This window comes from Microtus oregoni, unplaced genomic scaffold (genome assembly GCF_018167655.1).
Source record: "Microtus oregoni isolate MIOR12 unplaced genomic scaffold, Mior012 000012F_ref0000307, whole genome shotgun sequence".
In the NCBI taxonomy this organism is placed as follows: Eukaryota; Metazoa; Chordata; class Mammalia; order Rodentia; family Cricetidae; genus Microtus; species Microtus oregoni.
Genome location: NW_024543071.1, coordinates 50187335 through 50206251, shown reverse-complemented (window position 1 = coordinate 50206251; position 18917 = coordinate 50187335). Strand labels below are relative to the sequence as shown.

Here is an 18917-nt window from a genome sequence, read left to right as displayed (position 1 = left end):
AGATCTGTCTGCCTCTGATTCCCAAGTGTTGGGATTAAAGGTGCCTGCCACCACGTGCAGCTCAGGCCCCAATAACTCTTACTTCCCTAGGTGTGAGTGTCCCAGCTCTGTGGTAGCCTTGCTTGGACAGAGGTCTACCAGGTGGGTCAGATGGTCAAATAAATATGTTAATGAAGAGAAGTAAGGTGTCTCTCAGTTGACTGACACCAAATTAGAACAGTTCCAGAGGCCCAAGCAAGCTCTGCTCTGGGCTCAAGGCTCCCTTGCCCAGGACAGGGGTCTCTGGCTCCAACTTAGGATGACCTTTCAATTTTCCTGTCCCTCAAGTTGTTCCGTTTTCCCAATGATGGTCCAGACAGAACTTTTAATTAAAAAAAAAAAATAATTTATTGTCAACAAAGGCAATATATACAACTGGATAAAAGATGCAACAGGACTATAGGAGAAGGGGTGGTAAAGGGAGCCCTCGGCAGGGATGAGGCGGTTAAGAGGTAATGGAGGTCTCCTCCTGAAGGAGCCAGAAGTGGGGGAGGAGAGGTGTCCCCCGAGGTAGTGGGACTCAGTTCAAACCCCATCATGACCACCTCTGCATAAGGCACTGTGCCAGGGGAGAATGGTGGGAGCTGACAGGAAGGAGGTGTGGGGTCAGAGGGTGAGTCAGCAAAGGATTGGGGAAGGTTTTCTCCACAGGCCCAATGCCTATCACCCAATAGCCTAAGCCACCTCTGCCTCATTCAGGATTGTCCAGGGGCAAGCATTTTCTAGTGCCCCACTGTGACAGTGATGCCACTTCTCCTTCCACATTTTCCTGGCACCTGGTTTTAAAACTCAATCAGGTGGCTGAGCTGGGCAGATCTGAGATTTAAGCCAAAGGGGGATACTGCCTCCTCCCTCCCACCTTTCCTTCTTCCCACTCCTCCCTCCCCAGTAAAGTAAAAACTCATACCCCATTTCCCGCCTCTGGTTGTCCCTTAACAGTGGCACTGGACTCTGACAGAACAGTGGGCCAGTCTGGGTTGTCACCTGTTCCCACCCCCTTGGTACCCTGGGGATGCTTGGACCAGTCCTGTAAGAGGCGGACGGCTGGTGGCTCCTCCATCCGAACACGAATAACCTGGAGATCCAGTGTCCCACGAAGCCCCGGAGGGGGAGCTGGGAAGGGATGGGAGCAGAGAGTACAGTCAGGGCCTTCCAATGGTCCCCAAAACTGCAAACCACAGACTACCAGGGTTTCCCATTTCTACAGCCCACAGTCTTGTCCTAGGGGAAGTCCAAGAAAAAGCATAAAGCTGACTCTTGATTGACCAGCAATGACTAGTCTCACAGCCCTTAGGCACAGGGTAAGCATAGAATACAGCTTTCTCCTTGTGTACTTGGCATGTGGGTTCACAATGCCATGATGCTGCTCCCCAGCTCCTAACTTCCAAGACTGCACACAGAAGTGATATGCTGAGGAACACATCCACTGACTCCATGGAGTATGGGAGTAACAAGGCAGAGCACATCACAGACACCCTAGGTTAATGCTCCAGCTTTGCTCTGCAGCGTTCATCCAGGCTCCACATCCCCGGAGTTGACAGGTGTCACACAGTCAGGTGTCTTGGCATGAGGGTACTGGGAATAGCAAGGCAAGCCTCCAGATAAGACAGGTAGAACAACAAAAAAATGTCCTTGACTTGGACCCACACACATGATATTATATGGCATAGCAATCTCAGCTCTTGAGAGACAGAGGCAAGCCAACCAAGAGGTCAAGGTCATTTCCAAATCCTACTGTCTGAGATTGCCCTGCTCCACAAAAGCTGGGCACATGCCTTGCCTGTAATACCAGCATTTGGGAGGCTTAGTTCAAGGTCAGCCTGATCTACAGTGTGAATTGCAGGACAGCCAGGGATATGGAGAAAAAGAAAAACCAAAACCAAACCAAACCAAAAAGTCAAACAGGAAATGGTAATCAAACTGTGCTAATTATGTACTTAAACATATCCAGTAAATTTTCTTCCTCCCAGGAATTCTTTTCTGTATAATTAAAGCAGGTATGATTTTGCTGATTTTTGCTTGAGTTTAAAATTATGCACATGAGCATACAAGTTAGGCCTGGTGGCCCACAACTTTAATCCTAGCACTCAGGAGGTAGAGGCAGGTGGATCTCCATGAATTTGAGGCCAGCCAGTCTACACTACAGTGAGTTCTGTGACAGCCAGGTCTATGTATAAACTCTATTTAAAAAACAAAAAGGAGCTGAGAATACAGCAAGCTCAGTGGTGGAGCATGAAAACTCTGAGCTCTGGGTTTAATTCACATACAGAGAGATTCATCAAACCAGTGTGGACCACACACATGCTCATAACCCCAGCCTATAGGAAGGTAGAGCAGGAAGATCATAACCCAAAGTTCAAGGCCTGCCTGAGCAACTGAATGAGACTCTGTCTCAGGATAAACAGTAAAACAGAGCTGGGGCATTAGTTCAATGGCAGACACTAAGGTGAGCTGAGCATCTTATCTGGGGGAAGCAGACATTTCTTCATATCTCGCAGGAAAAATTAAGGCAACATTAGGTCAGAGTAGTGGTAGTTGACAGAAGAGTAAACTAAGGTTTGCAGATGGACTGATGTGGGGTTGAGAGACATAAGAGGGTAACTCACTGAAGGTGTGGCGACAGCAAACCAAAGGTAGCAGTTTGCTAGAGAAAGGGAAGCATCTCCCCACAACCCCACCCCCAGGTTTCTCTGAGTAGCTCTGGCTGCTCTCGAACTCAGATATTCAACTGCCTCTGCCTTTCAAATAATGTGGTTAAAGGTGTGCCCAACCTCAAGAGAATGGTGTCTGAAAGAAAACTTTTCTGAGGTAAGAAACCCTGTATCCAAAAAAAAAAAATTCTGTTGGGGTTTTTGTTTCGGTTGAGATAAGGTTTTGCTATGTAGCCTTGGCTGTCCTGGAACTTGCAGATCAGACTGGTCACAAACTCAACAAAGTCACTGCAATCTGCCGCCTCTGCCTCTTAGGTGCTAGGGTTTGTTTTATTTTTTGAAGACAGGATCTCACTATAATATATCCTCTGCTGACAACTTTAATCCACCAAGTAGAGGTAATGCCTGGCTACCAGTAGAGAGTGTGGAACCAAAGGGAGAGAGGGCCAGGCTGGAACCACACACATGTCATTTCCTAGATACATATAAACAGTGCTGCACCTGAAGTATTATGACCACTGGGACCATCATGGGGCTAACAAGCTTACATTCTAGAATGTGGACAACAGACAATAATGATGTGTTACCAACTGTAGGACATGAGAAATGCCAGGTATGATGACGTGTATTTGTAAACCTGTCACTTGGGAAGAGGATGAAGGTCTACAAGGCTACATAGCCTGTTTCAGATTAACTCAAAGGATGGAAATGGAGGTCAGACTGTGGTCTTTAACTTTATGGCAGTCAACAGGCGTTGGTAAAGAAAAAGCTTCAAGCTGGGCAGTGGTGGCGCACACCTTTACTCCCAGCACTAGGGAGGCAGAGGCAGGCGGATCTCTGTGAGTTCGAGACCAGCCTGATCTACAAGAGCTAGTTCCAGGACAGGCTCCAAAACCACAGAGAAACCCTGTCTCGAAAAAAAAAAAGAAAAAGAAAAAGCTTCAGTTTGTTATGGATAAAATCTGAGCCCAGAAACTCCAGAGACAGAGGCAAGAGGCAGCTGAAAGCAAAGACTCCATCTTGGGAATAAATGGACATAAGTCAGAAGGATGAAGGAGTCAGGAAAAGAGAAATAGCAACTTTGTGTGAGATGACAAAAGAATTGGAGATGATTGCCAAAGAGGAAAAAACAGATGGCTCCTGCAATGGGAGAAGAGGTAGGTAATTAATCCCTGCTAGGGCCTTCCCCTGAGAGAAGAGATAGACTTGGGTGGGAGGGCTTGCATAACAATATCCTTGGAGGTAGAAACATTCTATCCTGCAGGGAAGCTGCTTAAGCAGGAAGGTAAACAACTCAGAAAACCTTAGGAAGTCCTGGAAACTGATCAGATTCACTAAGCCCCTCCCTGCAAGAGTAAACAATGAAAGCTGAGCATCCTCAGGAGAGAAGTAAAGCTGAGCTGTAAAACAGACTGCCAGACAGGTGGAGAGTCAATGAAGAGGAGAAAAGCTGCCTGAGGCCAGACCCCTTGCCTGGAGAAACAGAAACCAACTCTACCTGGAAGAGTTTGGCCCAACTGAGGCACCTGGAAAGGACATCTTCAACCTGTTGAACTGTCTGTAAGCAGACAGTGTGCTCCAGGTTCAGTTTTGAAAGTAACATGTCAGTCATGCTGGGGTGGGCTCTGATGACACAGCGATCTGAGTCATTTCTGCTCCTGTAAGTAACCCCTCATTCATATGCCTATAAATAAACCCAATAAAACTCATTGGTTAACCAAATTGAACATCGATGGTCTCTGTATTTTGGTATGTAGCTTGCAACACCCCAAGAAAAGTTGTCACACAACAGGGCCAAGTACCAAGCTTGCAGCTAGATGTCTGAATGGGCCTGGTGGAAGGACAACAAACTCTAGCCTGCTGGGTGAGAGGCCCTAGCCAAGAAACTTTACTTACCCAGGGTCTAGCTTCTATCCCTTAACCCTTTACTTTTGTACTGTTGGGGATAAAAATCTTTGCAGGACTCAGCAGTTTATGCTTATAATCTTAGCCTGAGGGGGCTGAGGCAGGAAAATTGAGAGATCAAGGCCAGCCTAGGCTACTTAATGACTGTCTGAAAAACAAAAAAACCCCAAAAAACAGAAAGCAAAAACAAAAACCAAACTAGTGCTGGGGAAATGATTTAGTAGATTTTTATAGCACTGGCTATTCTTGCAAAGGACTTAAGTTCAATACCCAGCATCTACATGGTAGCTCACAACCATCTATAACTTTGCAGGGGATTAAAAACCTTCTGGCCAGGCTGGAGAGATGGCTCAGCGGTTAAGAGCATTGCATGCTCTTCCAAAGGACCTGAGTTCGATTCCCAGCAACCACATGGTGGCTCACAACCATCTGTATTGGGGTCTGGTGCCTTCTTCTAGCCTGTAGGCATATATGCAAACAGAATATTGTATCCATAATAAATAAATAAATATTAAAAAAAAAAACAACCTTCTGACCTCAGCAAGTCCCAGGCACACAGGTGATGTACAGACTTACATGCAGCCCAACCAACACTACACATTGGGGTTTTAGATACAAGCTAAACAAGTATTTCACACTAGCAACCCAACCTTATTTTCTGGTTTTTCATCACAATAACTATTATTATTGGGAGGAGAGCTATAGATGATGTGAGGCTGCATGTGTCCAAGTAGGCTGGAGAGCAACTTTTAGAGTTGGTGCTCTCCTATAGTGGGATCCGGGCATCAAACTCAGATCATCTGGTTTTTACAAGTGTTTTTATCCTCTGAGCTACCTCTCCAGCCCTTCCCTGGCCTTTCTTTTGACATGTGGTCAGCACAGGCTGACATCAGGCACCTGAGTTCCAAAGCAGTATCTGGGACTAAAGGTGTGCACCATTGCCATGCTTGATTCAGTTTTCCCCTCAATAAAACAAAATCGTAAGGCTTCCTTCCCATGCTCTACTTTCATGAGCAAGACATGAGGAAAAGCTCAGAACTTAGTTAAGGGTCCAGGAGCTGGAGACTCCTCAATGTCTTAACCTGAGTTAAGCACTCACTCTTCCAAGGGACAAGGAGGTAAAGGATGGAATGTTGGAAATAAAAGTTCAGTAAAGCAAAGCCTGATGGGATAGAGACCAGAACTCTAAAGGAACAGAAAGCAAGCTGGGAGCGACTAAGTCGGCTGAAGTGAATTCAATCTCAGGCCCCACACAGTGAAGGAGGTTGTCCTCTGACCTCTCTGTACCATGCCTTGTGCCCTCCCATGAGTAAAATAAACAATTTAAAAAAGCTTAAGCAAACAAACAAAAGGAAGGAAGGGAGGGAGGGAGGAAGGGAAATTAGGAGGATTGATGATCAGTGGTGATCAGCTTCCTGGGTCAGCACTTGGGAAGCAGAGGCAGCAGGATAAAGAGTTAAATGCCAACCTTGGCTAAATAGTTTTGAGGCCAGCCTGGGCTATAGACTGTTTGAAAAAAAAAAAAAAACAACAAAAAACAAACAAACAAAAGCCAGGCATTGTACTTTTTTTGGTTTTAGCTTTTATGTTTTTACTCTGTAACCTAGGTTGACCTCCAACCTGCAGCAATCCTCCTTGTTAAGTCTCAAACAAATGGCTGAGGTGCTTATTTACCAAAGTGGACATGGCCACCAGGTTCTCCCAGTATCCTCCATTCCCTACCTGTTACAGGGTATGGTTGGCATATCCCACTCTCTACCCCTGAATTCTCTACCCCAGGGACTGGGCTGTTATTTCCCCAGCTGCCTCCCTTCCCTATACAGAGCAACCATTTCGCTTACCCCTCCTTTATTACCTTCTCTTCTTTGGCTGCTGCACCTGGGTCTCCTCCCCACCTCTCATCGCTGGTTGAGGGGCTAGTTCACTCGGGACTTTCCCAAATGCCTCCAGCTCTGCTCTCCCTATTATCTACAATAAACTTTCTCTTCCACAGCCTTTTTTAAAAAAAATATTTATTATGTATACAATAGTCTGTCTGTGTGTATGCCTGCAGGCCAGAAGAGGGCACCATACCTCATTACAGATGGTTGTGAGCCACCATGTGGTTGCCGGGAATTGAACTCAGGACCTTTGGAAGAGCAGGCAATGCTCTTAACCACTGAGCCATCTCTCCAGCCCCCCTCTCTGTAGCTTCTTGGAGTCTGTCTTGGAACTAACTCTTGTAGACCAGGCTGGTCTCAAATTCAGAGATTCGCCTGCCTCTGCCTCCCGAGTGCTGGGATTAAAGGCGTGCGCCACCTTTTTATTTATTTCATTCACTCCTGTCTCAGATTTCCAAGTGTTGGATTATGCTTGGTTTATAAGGAAACAAACGAATTACATACAAAAGCTCCTCAGTCAGTGGGACAGATTATAAACACAAGCTGTCAAAGTTCACTAAGCTTGCTGGACTATGGAGTACCTATCTGATGTTCATCACCTACCTGTCTATGGTGCTCCACACCTGTTTAAATGGCTGAGTACCTCACTTGGACCCTGTATCACCACTGTGAGGGGAGTTCTTCCGGGATTCCAGCTGCAACTAGCCTCATGGATGAAGTTGGGCATCAAGCTTTCGGAGGCCTAGTACAACCTCAGCACAGGAGCCAGCTTCCTCAAGCATTCAAATCCCCCTGTCCTTGGCCTTCTCTTGGGGGCCTAAACATTGAGCACCTCCACCCTGGGCTCTGGCTGGGATCTAGGGACTCAGCTTCCTTGACAGACCCTCCCCCCAGGAGGGCTCACCTGAAGAGGGACTTTCTGGCTGATGCAGGCCCTCTGCTGCTCCTTTGCTGACTTTAGAAGGGTCCTTACTGTCTGTGGTCCTGAGGTGCGTGTGGGAGAAGAGCTGGAGTACAAAGCCAGGAGGGAAGCTGCCATCAGTGAAGTGTCGGACTTCGGCTGGTGCTGAGAACGTCTCTGTGGGTGACTCAGGAGATGGGGGGTCTGGAAGAAGGCCAGGAAGAACTGTGAGTAGAGGAGGCAAGAACCCAAAGGCCTTAAGCTTCAGTTGAACTGCATGCAGGTGCCCTTTGCCTGTCCACTTCCTCATGGACTTCATGCTATAGCCAGGCCCAGCACCCCTAGATCCCCTCACCTGGGTCAGGGTCCAGGTTTTTGGTCATATGCCTGCCTCTCTTCTTCCTAGGAGGCTCCTCTTCAGAGGACTCCTTCCATCTCTGACCACGGGCCCTTTTATTTCCTGGCTCTGTGACAGGGGCAACTGCAAAAGGAAAAACCTTAGCACTTTAAGGCTCTATGCCTGAACTCTGTAACCTCAGGCTCCTCAGAACACATGCCCACCCCAGCCCATAGAATAGGGTTTCCTCTGTTGACTGACCAGGCAGTTCAAGAGGGCGGAGTCCTCTGGGCCGGAGTCTCTTAGGGAGGGATGGGTTGTCCTCGGAGTCCAAGAGGACCACGATCTCTGCTGGCATCCTGGCAGGGTCCGGGTTGGAGTTGGGGTCTGGATGGCCATCCTGGCCTGACTCTGAGGGGGCAAAAGCCCACTGAGCTCCAGGGCCCCTACAGGCCCCACTTTTCCCTCAGCCCTCACCCTCACTACCTAGGCTGGGCAGGGATGGCTGGTCAACTTGGATATCTTGCAGAAGGGCCACCCCTTCGCTCCAGGCTTCCAAGATGTTGCTCTTTTCAGAGGGGCTCAGGTCCAGGGTATGCGGATGCTGCTCCAGGATGTGTGTGCGAGCAGTATCTGCTGATGGGGACCGGATCTCAGCCCCACACACCATGCACAGTGTCCGTCCACTGCCTCCTGGGCTGTTCCCCACCAGGAACTCCTGTTCCCATGACACTTGCTGCTTGGGCTCCTCACAGCCTTCGACACCTGCTTCCAGCAGGTTAGGCCTAGGTGGCGGCGTCTTTTCCTGTTGGGTTACTGCAGAAAGGGGAAAGTGCTGTGAAAATGCCAGGAGCACATCTGTGTGGGGTGGGTGAGGGGTTCCTGTGCAGTGCTCCACCTCCACACCAGATCCCAACAGAGCAGCATGAGACACACAGCCAGGGAACCTGGTATTGCACCTTCACCTTTACATTACCTCACATCTAGTCATGAGTCCCATTCCAATGTTTCTGGGGCTACCACACACCCTATGTCTGCCTTGACCTCCCTGATCATCTGGCAGATATCATTACAGTGAGATTTCCAGGTTTCCTCACCCACTAGTCAACTGTACCCATATCTGATGTGTAGATCACAAAGCACACTTCAGTCTCAAATAGTCCAAGCTGACCTCAAGTTTCCTATGTAGCTGAGATAATTTTCCACCTCCTTAGTGCAGCATGCACCACCATGCCTGTTATTTAAAGTGTTAGGGATCAAACCTAGGGCTCCATGCATGCTAGGCAAGCACTCTACCCACTGAGATAAAGCTCTAGCCTTCTCCCTTTAAAGTATTAATTTATATATGTATAATAGGGGGACACATGTGCCAAGGAGTACACATGGAGGCCCGAGGACAACCCTGTGGGATGAAGTTCTATCCTTCCACCTTTATATGGATTCCGGCAATACAACTGAGGGACACGCTTAGTTAACCAGGCTGGCCTTGAACATGCAATTCTCCTGTCTTAGCCTCCTGAATAGGTAGATTTATAGGGTTTTACAACCAGATTCGATGTTTTAGTTCTTCTAGTTTGTTTTTTGTGTTATGTTATGATAAACACCAAAATCAAAGCAACTTGGGGAAGAAAGGGATTACAGGTTACGGTATATCACGAAAAAAGCCAAAGTAGGAAGGACTCAAGGTGGGAGTTTAAAAGAATAATGCTGCTTGAAAACTTGCTCCCTCAGCCAGGCAGTGGTGGTGCATGCCCTTAATCCTAGCACTTGGGAGGCAGAGGCAGGTAGAATGACCGCTATAGAGAAACACTGTCTTGAAAAATCAAAAAAGCTAGCAAGCAAACAAGCAAGCCAGGTCCCCTGTAGCTTGTTCAGCTTGTTTTCTTATATAGCCTAGGCCTACCAGCCTAGGGATGGTGCCACCCACAGTGGGCTGGGTCCTACCTCCCATATCAATCAAGACAATCTCCAACAGACATTGCTCACAAGCCAATCTGAAGGAAGTAATTCTTCATCTGAGGTTCTCTCTTTCAAGGTGACTCTAAAAACTAAACAGTTCAACTCACTCCTTCATGCCTTCAAAATCAGTCTCATATGGGATGAGTTTTAAATACTGCCATGTTCAGTTTTCAAACTGAGATGCAGCTTCTGCCCCCACTGGACCACCAGATTTTGAGTGCTGACCCTGAGGAAATACTTCTCACAAAATTTGATCTCAGTGATGCCATGCTGGTCTTTAGTAATTACTGCTGATTCCTTCAGCACCAGGTAACCAACATCCATTGTACCAGTAAAGCTTAGGTTTCACTAATAGATTCTTAAGATTGAAATAAATCACACAAACTGCCCTGGTAAGAGTCTACTTCCTGCCACTGGTGTGGTGGCACACATCTAACCCCAGCACTCAGGAGGCAGAGGCAGGTGAATCTGAATTCAAGGCCAGTCTGATCTACAGAGTAAGTTACAGGACAGCCAGAACTACACAGAGAAACCCTGTCTTAGAAAAGAAAAAAAAAAAAAAGCAAAAAGTCAGGCAGTGGTGGCACACACCTTTAATCCCAGTACTCAAGAGGCAGAGTTAGGCAAATCTCTGTGAGTTTGAGGCCATCTTGTTCTACATAGTGAGGTCCAGGACAGGCTCCAAAGCTACAGAGAAACCCTGTCCCAAAGGGAAAAAGGGGGGGGGGGGCTGCTACCAAACACTTAGGTGGGGATTATGAACAGCAGATGGTGCACTGCTTGGTGACAGCATAGATCCAAAAACTCCCAGAGTTGGGGCAACAAATATGGCTCTCATGTGCACTCAAGGAACCAAGCAGACCAGATAGAACCAGCCACCAAAACAGAGGTGGAGGTCCTAGGCATGCCACTTAGCAGTTTAAATGTTCATGTGGTCAGAAAAAGATTACAGATATGCAATAAAGAGAGATTCAGACGAAAAAAACCTGTAAACAGACTTGGGAGGGAAAAGAAAAAGTGTAGACAGTCATAAAAAAGTAATACATACTTTTAAAATAAAGTTATTGTTTTTTTTTTTTTTGAGACAGGTTTCTTTGTAGCTTTGGCACCTGTCACTCTGTAGACTAGGCTGGCCTTGAACTCAGAGATCTGCTTGTCTCTTCCTCCTGAGTTCTGGGATAAAGGTGTGTGCCGCCATCACCTGGCTTAAACTTCTTAAAAAGTGAGAAAAGTAATAGAAAAAAAAAGTCATACACAGATTCTGGATCCTGTATGTTACTGTGTTGTCTTTAAATTCTTTGGCTGCTCAGGGACACTGGACTATAAAAACTACTAGTTTAAACCAACTTATATATTTTAAAAATATCTTGACTTCAAAATTTAAGTCAAGGGCTAGAGAGATGGTTCATAGGTTAAGAGCTATCACTGGCTGCTCTTTCAGAGGTCCTAAGTTCAATTCCCAGCATCTACACGGTAGCTCATAACCACTTGTAATGAGATCTGGTGCCCTCTGGTTCTGGCATGCAAGCATATATGTAAGCACAACACTGTATACGTAAAAATAAATAAATCTTTAAAGCAATAAAATTTAAGTCAAAAGGTATGTTGCTTTGAGGGGGAAGTTATGCTTTTATTTCCATGGAAAAGGAGATGCTATGGATCCATTTCAGGTTAAAGAAAATCAGGTTTGATTAAAGAAAACTCCCCACAAATTCTTCTTTTTTTCTCTTTTATTAATTATTTATTTTTATTTTATAAACATTGGTGTTTTTCCTGCAGGAATGCCTGCATGTGAGAATCAGATCCCTTGGAACAGGTGTTACAGTTGTGAGCTGCCATGTGGATACTAGGAATTGAACCCAGGTCCTTTGGAAGAGTAGCCAGTGCTCTTAACTACTGAGCCATCTCTTCAGCCCCTCTCTGAAAATTCTGACAACAGACATAAGCCTACAAAAACTACAAAACATGTAATTTTACCTGCTCAAATATAAAACAAAATATCATCTTAGACTAACTTGTGTACAACACACTCTATACTCGTATTAATGCAAAAATGTATGTTACCTTTAAAAGGTTATGTATTTTTCAGTACAAGACCAGACACCAATGAAAATAGATGGCTCAGGTGATACAGTACCTCAAAAATGTAATGTATAATTAAAAAATAACAGACTAATAGTCATCTATAATAGTGAAACTTATATTCATGTTAGGTATGTTTTCAAGGGTCATGCACAGATATATTTAGGGAGATGGTCTTCAAACACTTCAAAGACCTACAGAATATGGCATTTAAAGTTTAATAACTTAAAGCTTTTCATGACAGTGAGACACATCTGCTCCTGACAGCACCAATCTACTTCAGAGAAGATAATGAACATTGGGAAAAAAAAAACTCTATTATGGAGTCTGTTTTTATTATGGCAAAGCTAGCCATATGGGCCAAGAAACTGCCCATGCCTTAATTGCTGACAGTATACTGTCCAAACTGGACCAGCAAGACCCAAAAGAAAGCAACTGTCAAACTTTGCTAAGACATTGTATAAAGTCCCTCAAATTTCCCTACCTCACAGGAAAGGAAATTGTCTGTCAGTTTTGGAAGGCTTATAGGCCAGAGCTGGATACCCCAATGTTACAGAAGAACCTAGGGTAACTGGGCAGGTAGCCAGATGTCCTGTTTTTAGGTAACATTTCACCCCTCTGGGGTCTCTGACAGAGTTGATGACTAGACAGTCATAGTTAAAGTTTTCCATAAGTTATAATAAAATGTAAATTAGGTATAAAACTTAAGTCACAAAGATAAGATAAATTGAGTATTTTCTCTAAATTTGGCAAATACAAATGGGCTGGATATTGTAACTGTAATTCTTATTGTTTTGTTAGTTTTACTATGTCAAGGTTAAAACCTTTTTAATAAGACAAAAAAGGAACATGCTGTGGAATAATCCTCTGTACACTGTGAATATGTATTATTCTCACTGGTTAATAAAGAACTGACTGGCTAGTAATCAGGCAGGAAGTATAGGCAGGACAACCAAACTAAGGATATTGGGATGAAGGAGGATGGAGTCAGAGGAGTAGTGACCACACAGAGAGAGAAGCTTGCTGCTTAAGCGCTGCAAACTCTGTTGTGACGGGGATTTCACACACACACACACACACACACACACACACACACACACACACACACAACACAGCTTAGACAAAAGGAAGCCTGTCTGGGCCATGGAAGGATCAAACTATCCACCAGGTGTTGCGGTTGTGTGTGTGTGTGTATGGGTGGGGAATAGTTATTTATTAAAGGGTAAACTCACAAATCAGAATCCTCCGCTTGATCGGTTGAACCACGCGATCCAAAGGAACGGCTGACGGCAAAAGAGCAAGGGAAAGGAGAACAAAAGGAAGCACCACGTATATAGTATATGAGGCCAAGCCCCAGTAGGCCGGTAATTACAAGCTGTAATACTTCCTACAGCATCTTTTTCTTGGTAGCACTAGGATCAACCACAGTAATATATATTCTTTTTTGAGGGTGAGGATGCTAAATTTGGTCATCTTATTGTTACTAAAAGAACTGGCATGCAGGGAACTGCTACCCTGCTTATTTCTCTATAGGTTGAGGACTAGCTCAGCATCAGCCTGGTACTCTTCTGCCAAGTGCCTGTGATCCCTGGGTACTGTAACTGTCTCTGTATTAACTGGATTCCTTCATTTACCTGGGGCTTTAGGAAAAGGTAACATCTAGAATAGTCTAGGTCCCAGAACTTTTCTCCCATGTGACAGGACACCCTAGTTTCAACTGGCCTTCTTCTCCCCATTCTCCTAAACCAGGTCTTTGTGATGGTCACCAACCCAAACAGCAATTCTTTTACTCAATCGCCTTCCATCTTGATAAAAGGCATTTAGGGCACTGCTTGTCTTCCTTCAGTCTCTTACTTAACTTGCCTGTTCCTACTCACATCACTCTGGAAACTATTTTCTCAACCTCCTTCAGAAGCTGCAACCTACCAGGTGACTACGCCACTCCCCCCTTTTTTCCCTCCAGAGCACAGCATAGCACCAGCCCTTGATAGATTTCTCTTTATGTCTACCCTCAAGAACAACAGTACGGGGTATCAAAGACAAGGGACTGGCTGCCTCAGCCCTTTTGACCCCATTTGGCCTCCTCCTCTGGGTGATTCTCACCTGTTGCCTGCTGACAACTCCTGTATTCTATTTATTTCAGCATTATTGGAGACTTATTGTAGGGTTGCATACTTGTACTTGTTATTTAGCAAATGTGCTACCAATGAGCTCTATATTCTATATCCAGCTATTTTTTTTTTTTTTTTTACTTTTTGAGACAAGTCCAGGATGTTCAAGTATTTGTGATCCTCCTGCCTGCATCAGCCTCTTGAGTAGCTCAGATTACAAGCTTGATTATCTAACCTGGCAACTCATATTTATACCCATGGGACAAGAATTCTAGGTGTAGATAATCACTCTGCTGGAGCCTGTAAGAGACACTGTGAATGTAACCATATTCAAAGACCTATCCTAATCTTCCAACAAGTCTACACCTCAGCCCTGTCTGTCTCAGTAAACTTTCAGAAAACAAAATTGTGGGTGGTTTGAATGAGAATGGCCCAAAAGAGTCAGTATAAGAATGCTTGATCCAAGCCAGGCAGTGGTGGCGCACGCCTTTAATCCCAGCACTAGGGAGGCAGAGGCAGGCGGATCTCTGTGAGTTCGAGACCAGCCTGGTCTACAAGAGCTAGTTCCAGGACAGGCTCCAAAACCAGAGAGAAACCCTGTCTCGAAAACAAAACAAAACAGAAAAAAAAAAAATGCTTGATCCAGTTGGTGGAACAGTCTGGGAAGGATCAGGAGGTGTGGCATTCCTTGTTAGAGGGGCTGGGTCACTGGGGGTGGGGCTTCAAATACTCTATGCATTCCCAGTTAGCACATTATGCTCTTTCTCTCAGGGTCTCCCAGGTAAGCTCCTATGTACTCTCTCTGCCTTGTGCTTGTGGACCAGGTATAAGCTCTCAGCTACTGCCCCAGCACCATGCTTTCCTGCCTGCATGGATTCTAAGCTCCTAATTAAGTTCCCCCCACCAGCTTTCCTGTGTAACCTGGCTATCCTGGAACTCGCTCTATAGATCAGGCTAGCCTTAAATTCATTCAGAGATCTGCCAGCCTATCCTCTGCTTCCCAAGCGCTGGGTATATGCCAACAGGTCCCACAAACAAGTTGTCTTGTGTTTATCACAAAAGAAAAGTCACTAAGACAAAAACAAACCAAACTAAACTCCCTTTTCTTTATAAAAACACTGTTTCACTATAGCTCTAGTTGGCCTGCAACTCACTAGGTAGACTAGGTGTCAGTCTTTCTTGTCTGCAGGGTTAGAGAGTGGAGACGTTAAGTGAGTCACATGGCAGTGCGGGGTTAGGAAGGAGACACAGACACGCGGTGGTCCCACGTGGGTGCACTTTAATGGGGGGGGTAACAACAAGTAAGGGACAGGTGTGAAGAGACGAGAGGAAAGGGAGGGAGAGAGAGAGGCTTGAGGCAACCCTCGCTTTTAACGGGGAACGCAAGGGCGTCTGGGAGAAATGTATCCGTAGTCCAGGGGAATGCTGGGAGCTGTAGTCTCCAAAAGGAACAACACTAGGATGACCTGAAACTCGGTGGTTGGCCTGCTTCTGCCTCCTGAGTGATAGAATTAAAGGGGTGCAGCACCACGCTGAGCCCAAACAACAAAACTTTAAACTCATCTACTTTCTTTCTTCCTTCTGTTCTTTTATTGTAATTGTTATTTTTGTTTTTCAAGACCGGGTTTCTCTCTGTAGTACTACGATTAAAGGTGTGCACCACCACCCAGCTCCGTTTGTTCTGTTTTGAAGAGACACTTTTCCTAACCACTTTACAGGAACAAAATTCTTACTATACTCCCACTTTTCTATTCCACTTTCATGTTCCCTAAAAAGACTGATTGCTGGGCCAGGGAGATGGCTGGACTGGTAAAAGCTCTTGCAGCCAGACCCTTATGAGCCAAATTTAATCCCACATGGTGGAAGAATTGACTCTCAAAAGTTGTCCTGATCTCTTCATGCATGCTGTGACACACAAACCAAGTAAAAAAAGAACTCATTGCCAGTTAACACACTGTAGTTCAATTTTCCTGTTGGCTGCCACCGGGATGTATTTTCTAGAGCAGGGTTTCATTGACCCTACTCACCACTGTTACGTTTCCCCCAACCCCCACCCCACCTGAAACAACGCTTGGCATATAGTTGCCCAATAAATAAATACAGTTGAATGAATGAACCTCTGTAGATGTCTATTTCCTTCTAACAGTGATGAGGCCACCCTGGCAGGGACGTTGAGTGGATTAACTGCGCGCCTGTGACAATAGCAGAGCAAGCACTCCACAGACCAGCACAAGCAGAAAATAACCTGCAACCTGCGTGATGCAAACACTGAGAGGAATGTGCCCTTTATTTCTCGAATTTTCTAATCCTCCCTTCTTGAAAAGGGAGGGGCGCAGAAATACTCAAGAAGCAGGACTACGGACTTAGTTCTCAGTCTCTTTTGGACACTGTCTTACTCAAGGGAAACAGGCATTCCACCGTAAGAAAATATTTGCAATTTCATGACTGCATTTAAACTCCAACAATGACTGATAGCCTTGCACAAAGGTAGTCCTTTGTTTTCTCCTTTGGACCAAAGGAGCAGGGGAAGAGAAATGGAGAAGGGGAGGGGTGAGCGAGTTATTTCCAATAGTCCCTCAAATACCTCCTTTGGTGACTAATCTCCATGTAGATGGCTTAGTACTACCCCCAAGCAAGTCCCGCTTTTCTCAAACTGGGTGCTGCTTGCAGTTCCATTCAACGACGGGGTTCTGGAACTGACACCTGTGGCTGCTGCGAGAGAAGGCCTGAGGATGGGGTCGGGCGGGCTCTACTAGGCAGGGCTTTTAAAATGCTCCTCTCGGGAGTTTAGCAGTCGCGCTAGCCTTCGCCCCCGTTATCGCTTCGGCGACCAGCCTGGGGCCTAGAGGCCTGGTCGCCCCTCGGCTTAGGACGCAGTCAGGGCGAAACGGGGAGACGGCGGCGGCGCACACACTACGGTCCTGGGAATCCGGCCTCTAAGCTGGGCCCGAGAGGGCACAAGGAACCGGAAGACCCGAAGCGCTCGTTTGGAGTGGATGGAAGCCTCCAGACCCTGAGCGGGGGAGGGGAGCGGAGGGAGGGGGCTCCGAGAGGCCTAGGATTCCAAACCCCGGTGGGGGAGGAGCGAGGGCGCGCGCCCGCCGTGGACCCCACCGGGAAGGGCCCGGACCGCGCCTGGGGACCAGGGAATGGGAACCGGTGGCCGAGCCCCTTGTCGCCATGCGGAAGTGAGGTTCACTCCCCCCCTTACCTCGGAGCATCGGCTCGGGCCGCGGAATCACGGCAACCACCACGGCCTCCTCGTCGTCCTCTCCTTCCTCACACTTGAGCGTCACCTCGAAGCAGTCGAGCGCCGCGGCTCCTTCTGCTCTGAGGGCCATGGTGAGGCGGAGAAGGGCGACCCGATAGCGGAGGACGGGCGCACAGGCCTCGGCGCGCCGCCAATGGCGGCGGCCTCCCGCCCCGGACCACGCAGGGCCCGCGGACCGCCTAGTTCACCCGCCCACCGCCCACCCGGCCGCCCGGCCAGCCACGGCCTTCAGCTCGTCAGGACCCCGGGAGGGGAGGGCTCGATCCGGGGCCCCCGACCCCGCCGCTCCCTTTTATGGAGGCTCATTGTCAGCGTCCGTCCGGCAGCCCCGCCTCCTGGCCCAGATGGCCAATCACGCGAGGTCCCGCCCCTAGCTCCGCCCCAGGCACGCGCCGGCCAGAACCGGGACGGCGCGCGGACTTGCTGGGTGCTCCTGGTCGCCGAGAGGCCTGGAGTCGCCCTTGGGAGGGGTGTCCGCAGTCGTGGGGACCCAGCAGGGCAGCCCCACCTGCCGCTGACGAAGAGGGCGCTGCGGGGCGGCTCGGGCATCTCTCTGGATGGCTTTCCCTCGACTAGCCTCTTGGAAGGCATCCCAACGAAAAAAGAGCGGCAGGGGTGTTGGAAGGACCTCGGCTCAGAATCCTGCAGACAGCATCTCTTCTAATTTCCTTTGCGCCTTGTTTCTTTTTACTAGTTTATACGCTCGCGGGGTGCGGGGAGGGAATCATTTTGGATCCTCCTAAACAAAGATTCTAGATGATGAAGAGGACTGGAGTGGCGTCTGGGCATGTGTAAACCCCCTTCCAGTGGAAATCATTTCCGCGTTTTAAAAAACGTGAGTCCAGTGAGTGTGGCCTTTTCCCAGGATACAGAAAATCTCTTGGGAACCTCCAAGACCGGGATGCGGTTGCCATGGCACTGCTGCCTGGCATTCGTGCTCTGAGTCGAGGCTGTTACAATGAATGCTTACTCGGCCACGGAACAGCCCATCATCCTCCTCCCCAGCTCTCACCAACACCCCCCCACCACCACTAGATTTCAGCTGAAAAACAGTAAAAATGTCTGGCTCTAAAAATTCCGATTTAAAACTAAAATCAGCCTAGAAACAGTGATCTAGAAGACTAGGAAACAGGAGAAATAAATGTTTTCTTTCAATATTTTTTTGTGTGTGTTCCTTGGGCATGCCCGGCACTTCACCACTGTATCACCAGCCTTCATTTTGTTGAGATAATGAGTCGCTTCATCGTCAGCCTGGCCTGGAGCTTCTGTAACCCTAGTTACCTTGGAACTGTTCCCCTTCCCTCAGTTTCCCTATTGTTAGGATCAAAGTGTCCTGGCAGGGTGGTGGTGGTACACACCTTTAATCCCAGCACTCCCGAGGCAGAGACGGGTGGATCTCTGGAGTTGGAAGGCCAGCCTGGTCTACAGAGTGAGCTCCAGAACAGCCAGAAGTCTCAAAAGACAAAACAAGAAACTTAGTGAAGTCTAAGACTGCATAGAGATCCTGGCTCAAAAAACAAAGCAAAGGCTGAAGAATGGCGCAGTGGTTAAAAACATTGGCTATTCTTCCCAAGGTCCTAACTTCAATTGCCAAGAACCACATGGTGGCTCACAACCATCTATGATGGGATCCTATTTCCTCAATGCAGATAGAGCACTAATATATGTTTTTTTTTTTTTTTTTGAGACAGGGTTTCTCTGTAACCCTGGCTGTCTTGGAACTCACTTTGCAGACCAGGTTGGTCTTGAATTCTGAAATCTGCCTGCCTCTGCCTCCCAAG

The 18917-nt window shown here is 47.2% G+C and overlaps 1 protein-coding gene across 2 annotated transcripts; it reads right to left on the bottom strand.

The window, feature by feature from the left end:
- Positions 1–368: 368 nt before the first annotated feature.
- Spindoc (spindlin interactor and repressor of chromatin binding) lies at positions 369–17467 on the bottom strand. Of its 2 annotated transcripts, none has more exons than XM_041660699.1 (6): positions 17077–17467; positions 8200–8529; positions 7975–8124; positions 7732–7857; positions 7380–7580; positions 369–1114 (listed from the first exon to the last, which is right to left on the bottom strand). In XM_041660699.1, the coding sequence occupies exons 1-6, from the start codon at positions 17204–17206 to the stop codon at positions 1020–1022; spliced, it is 1032 nt and encodes a 343-aa protein (XP_041516633.1). In that variant the 5' UTR covers positions 17207–17467; the 3' UTR covers positions 369–1019. The 2 variants fall into 2 exon arrangements, with proteins under 2 accessions (XP_041516633.1, XP_041516632.1); XM_041660698.1 differs by having other exon boundaries at positions 369–1152; positions 17077–17466.
- Positions 17468–18917: the final 1450 nt, after the last annotated feature.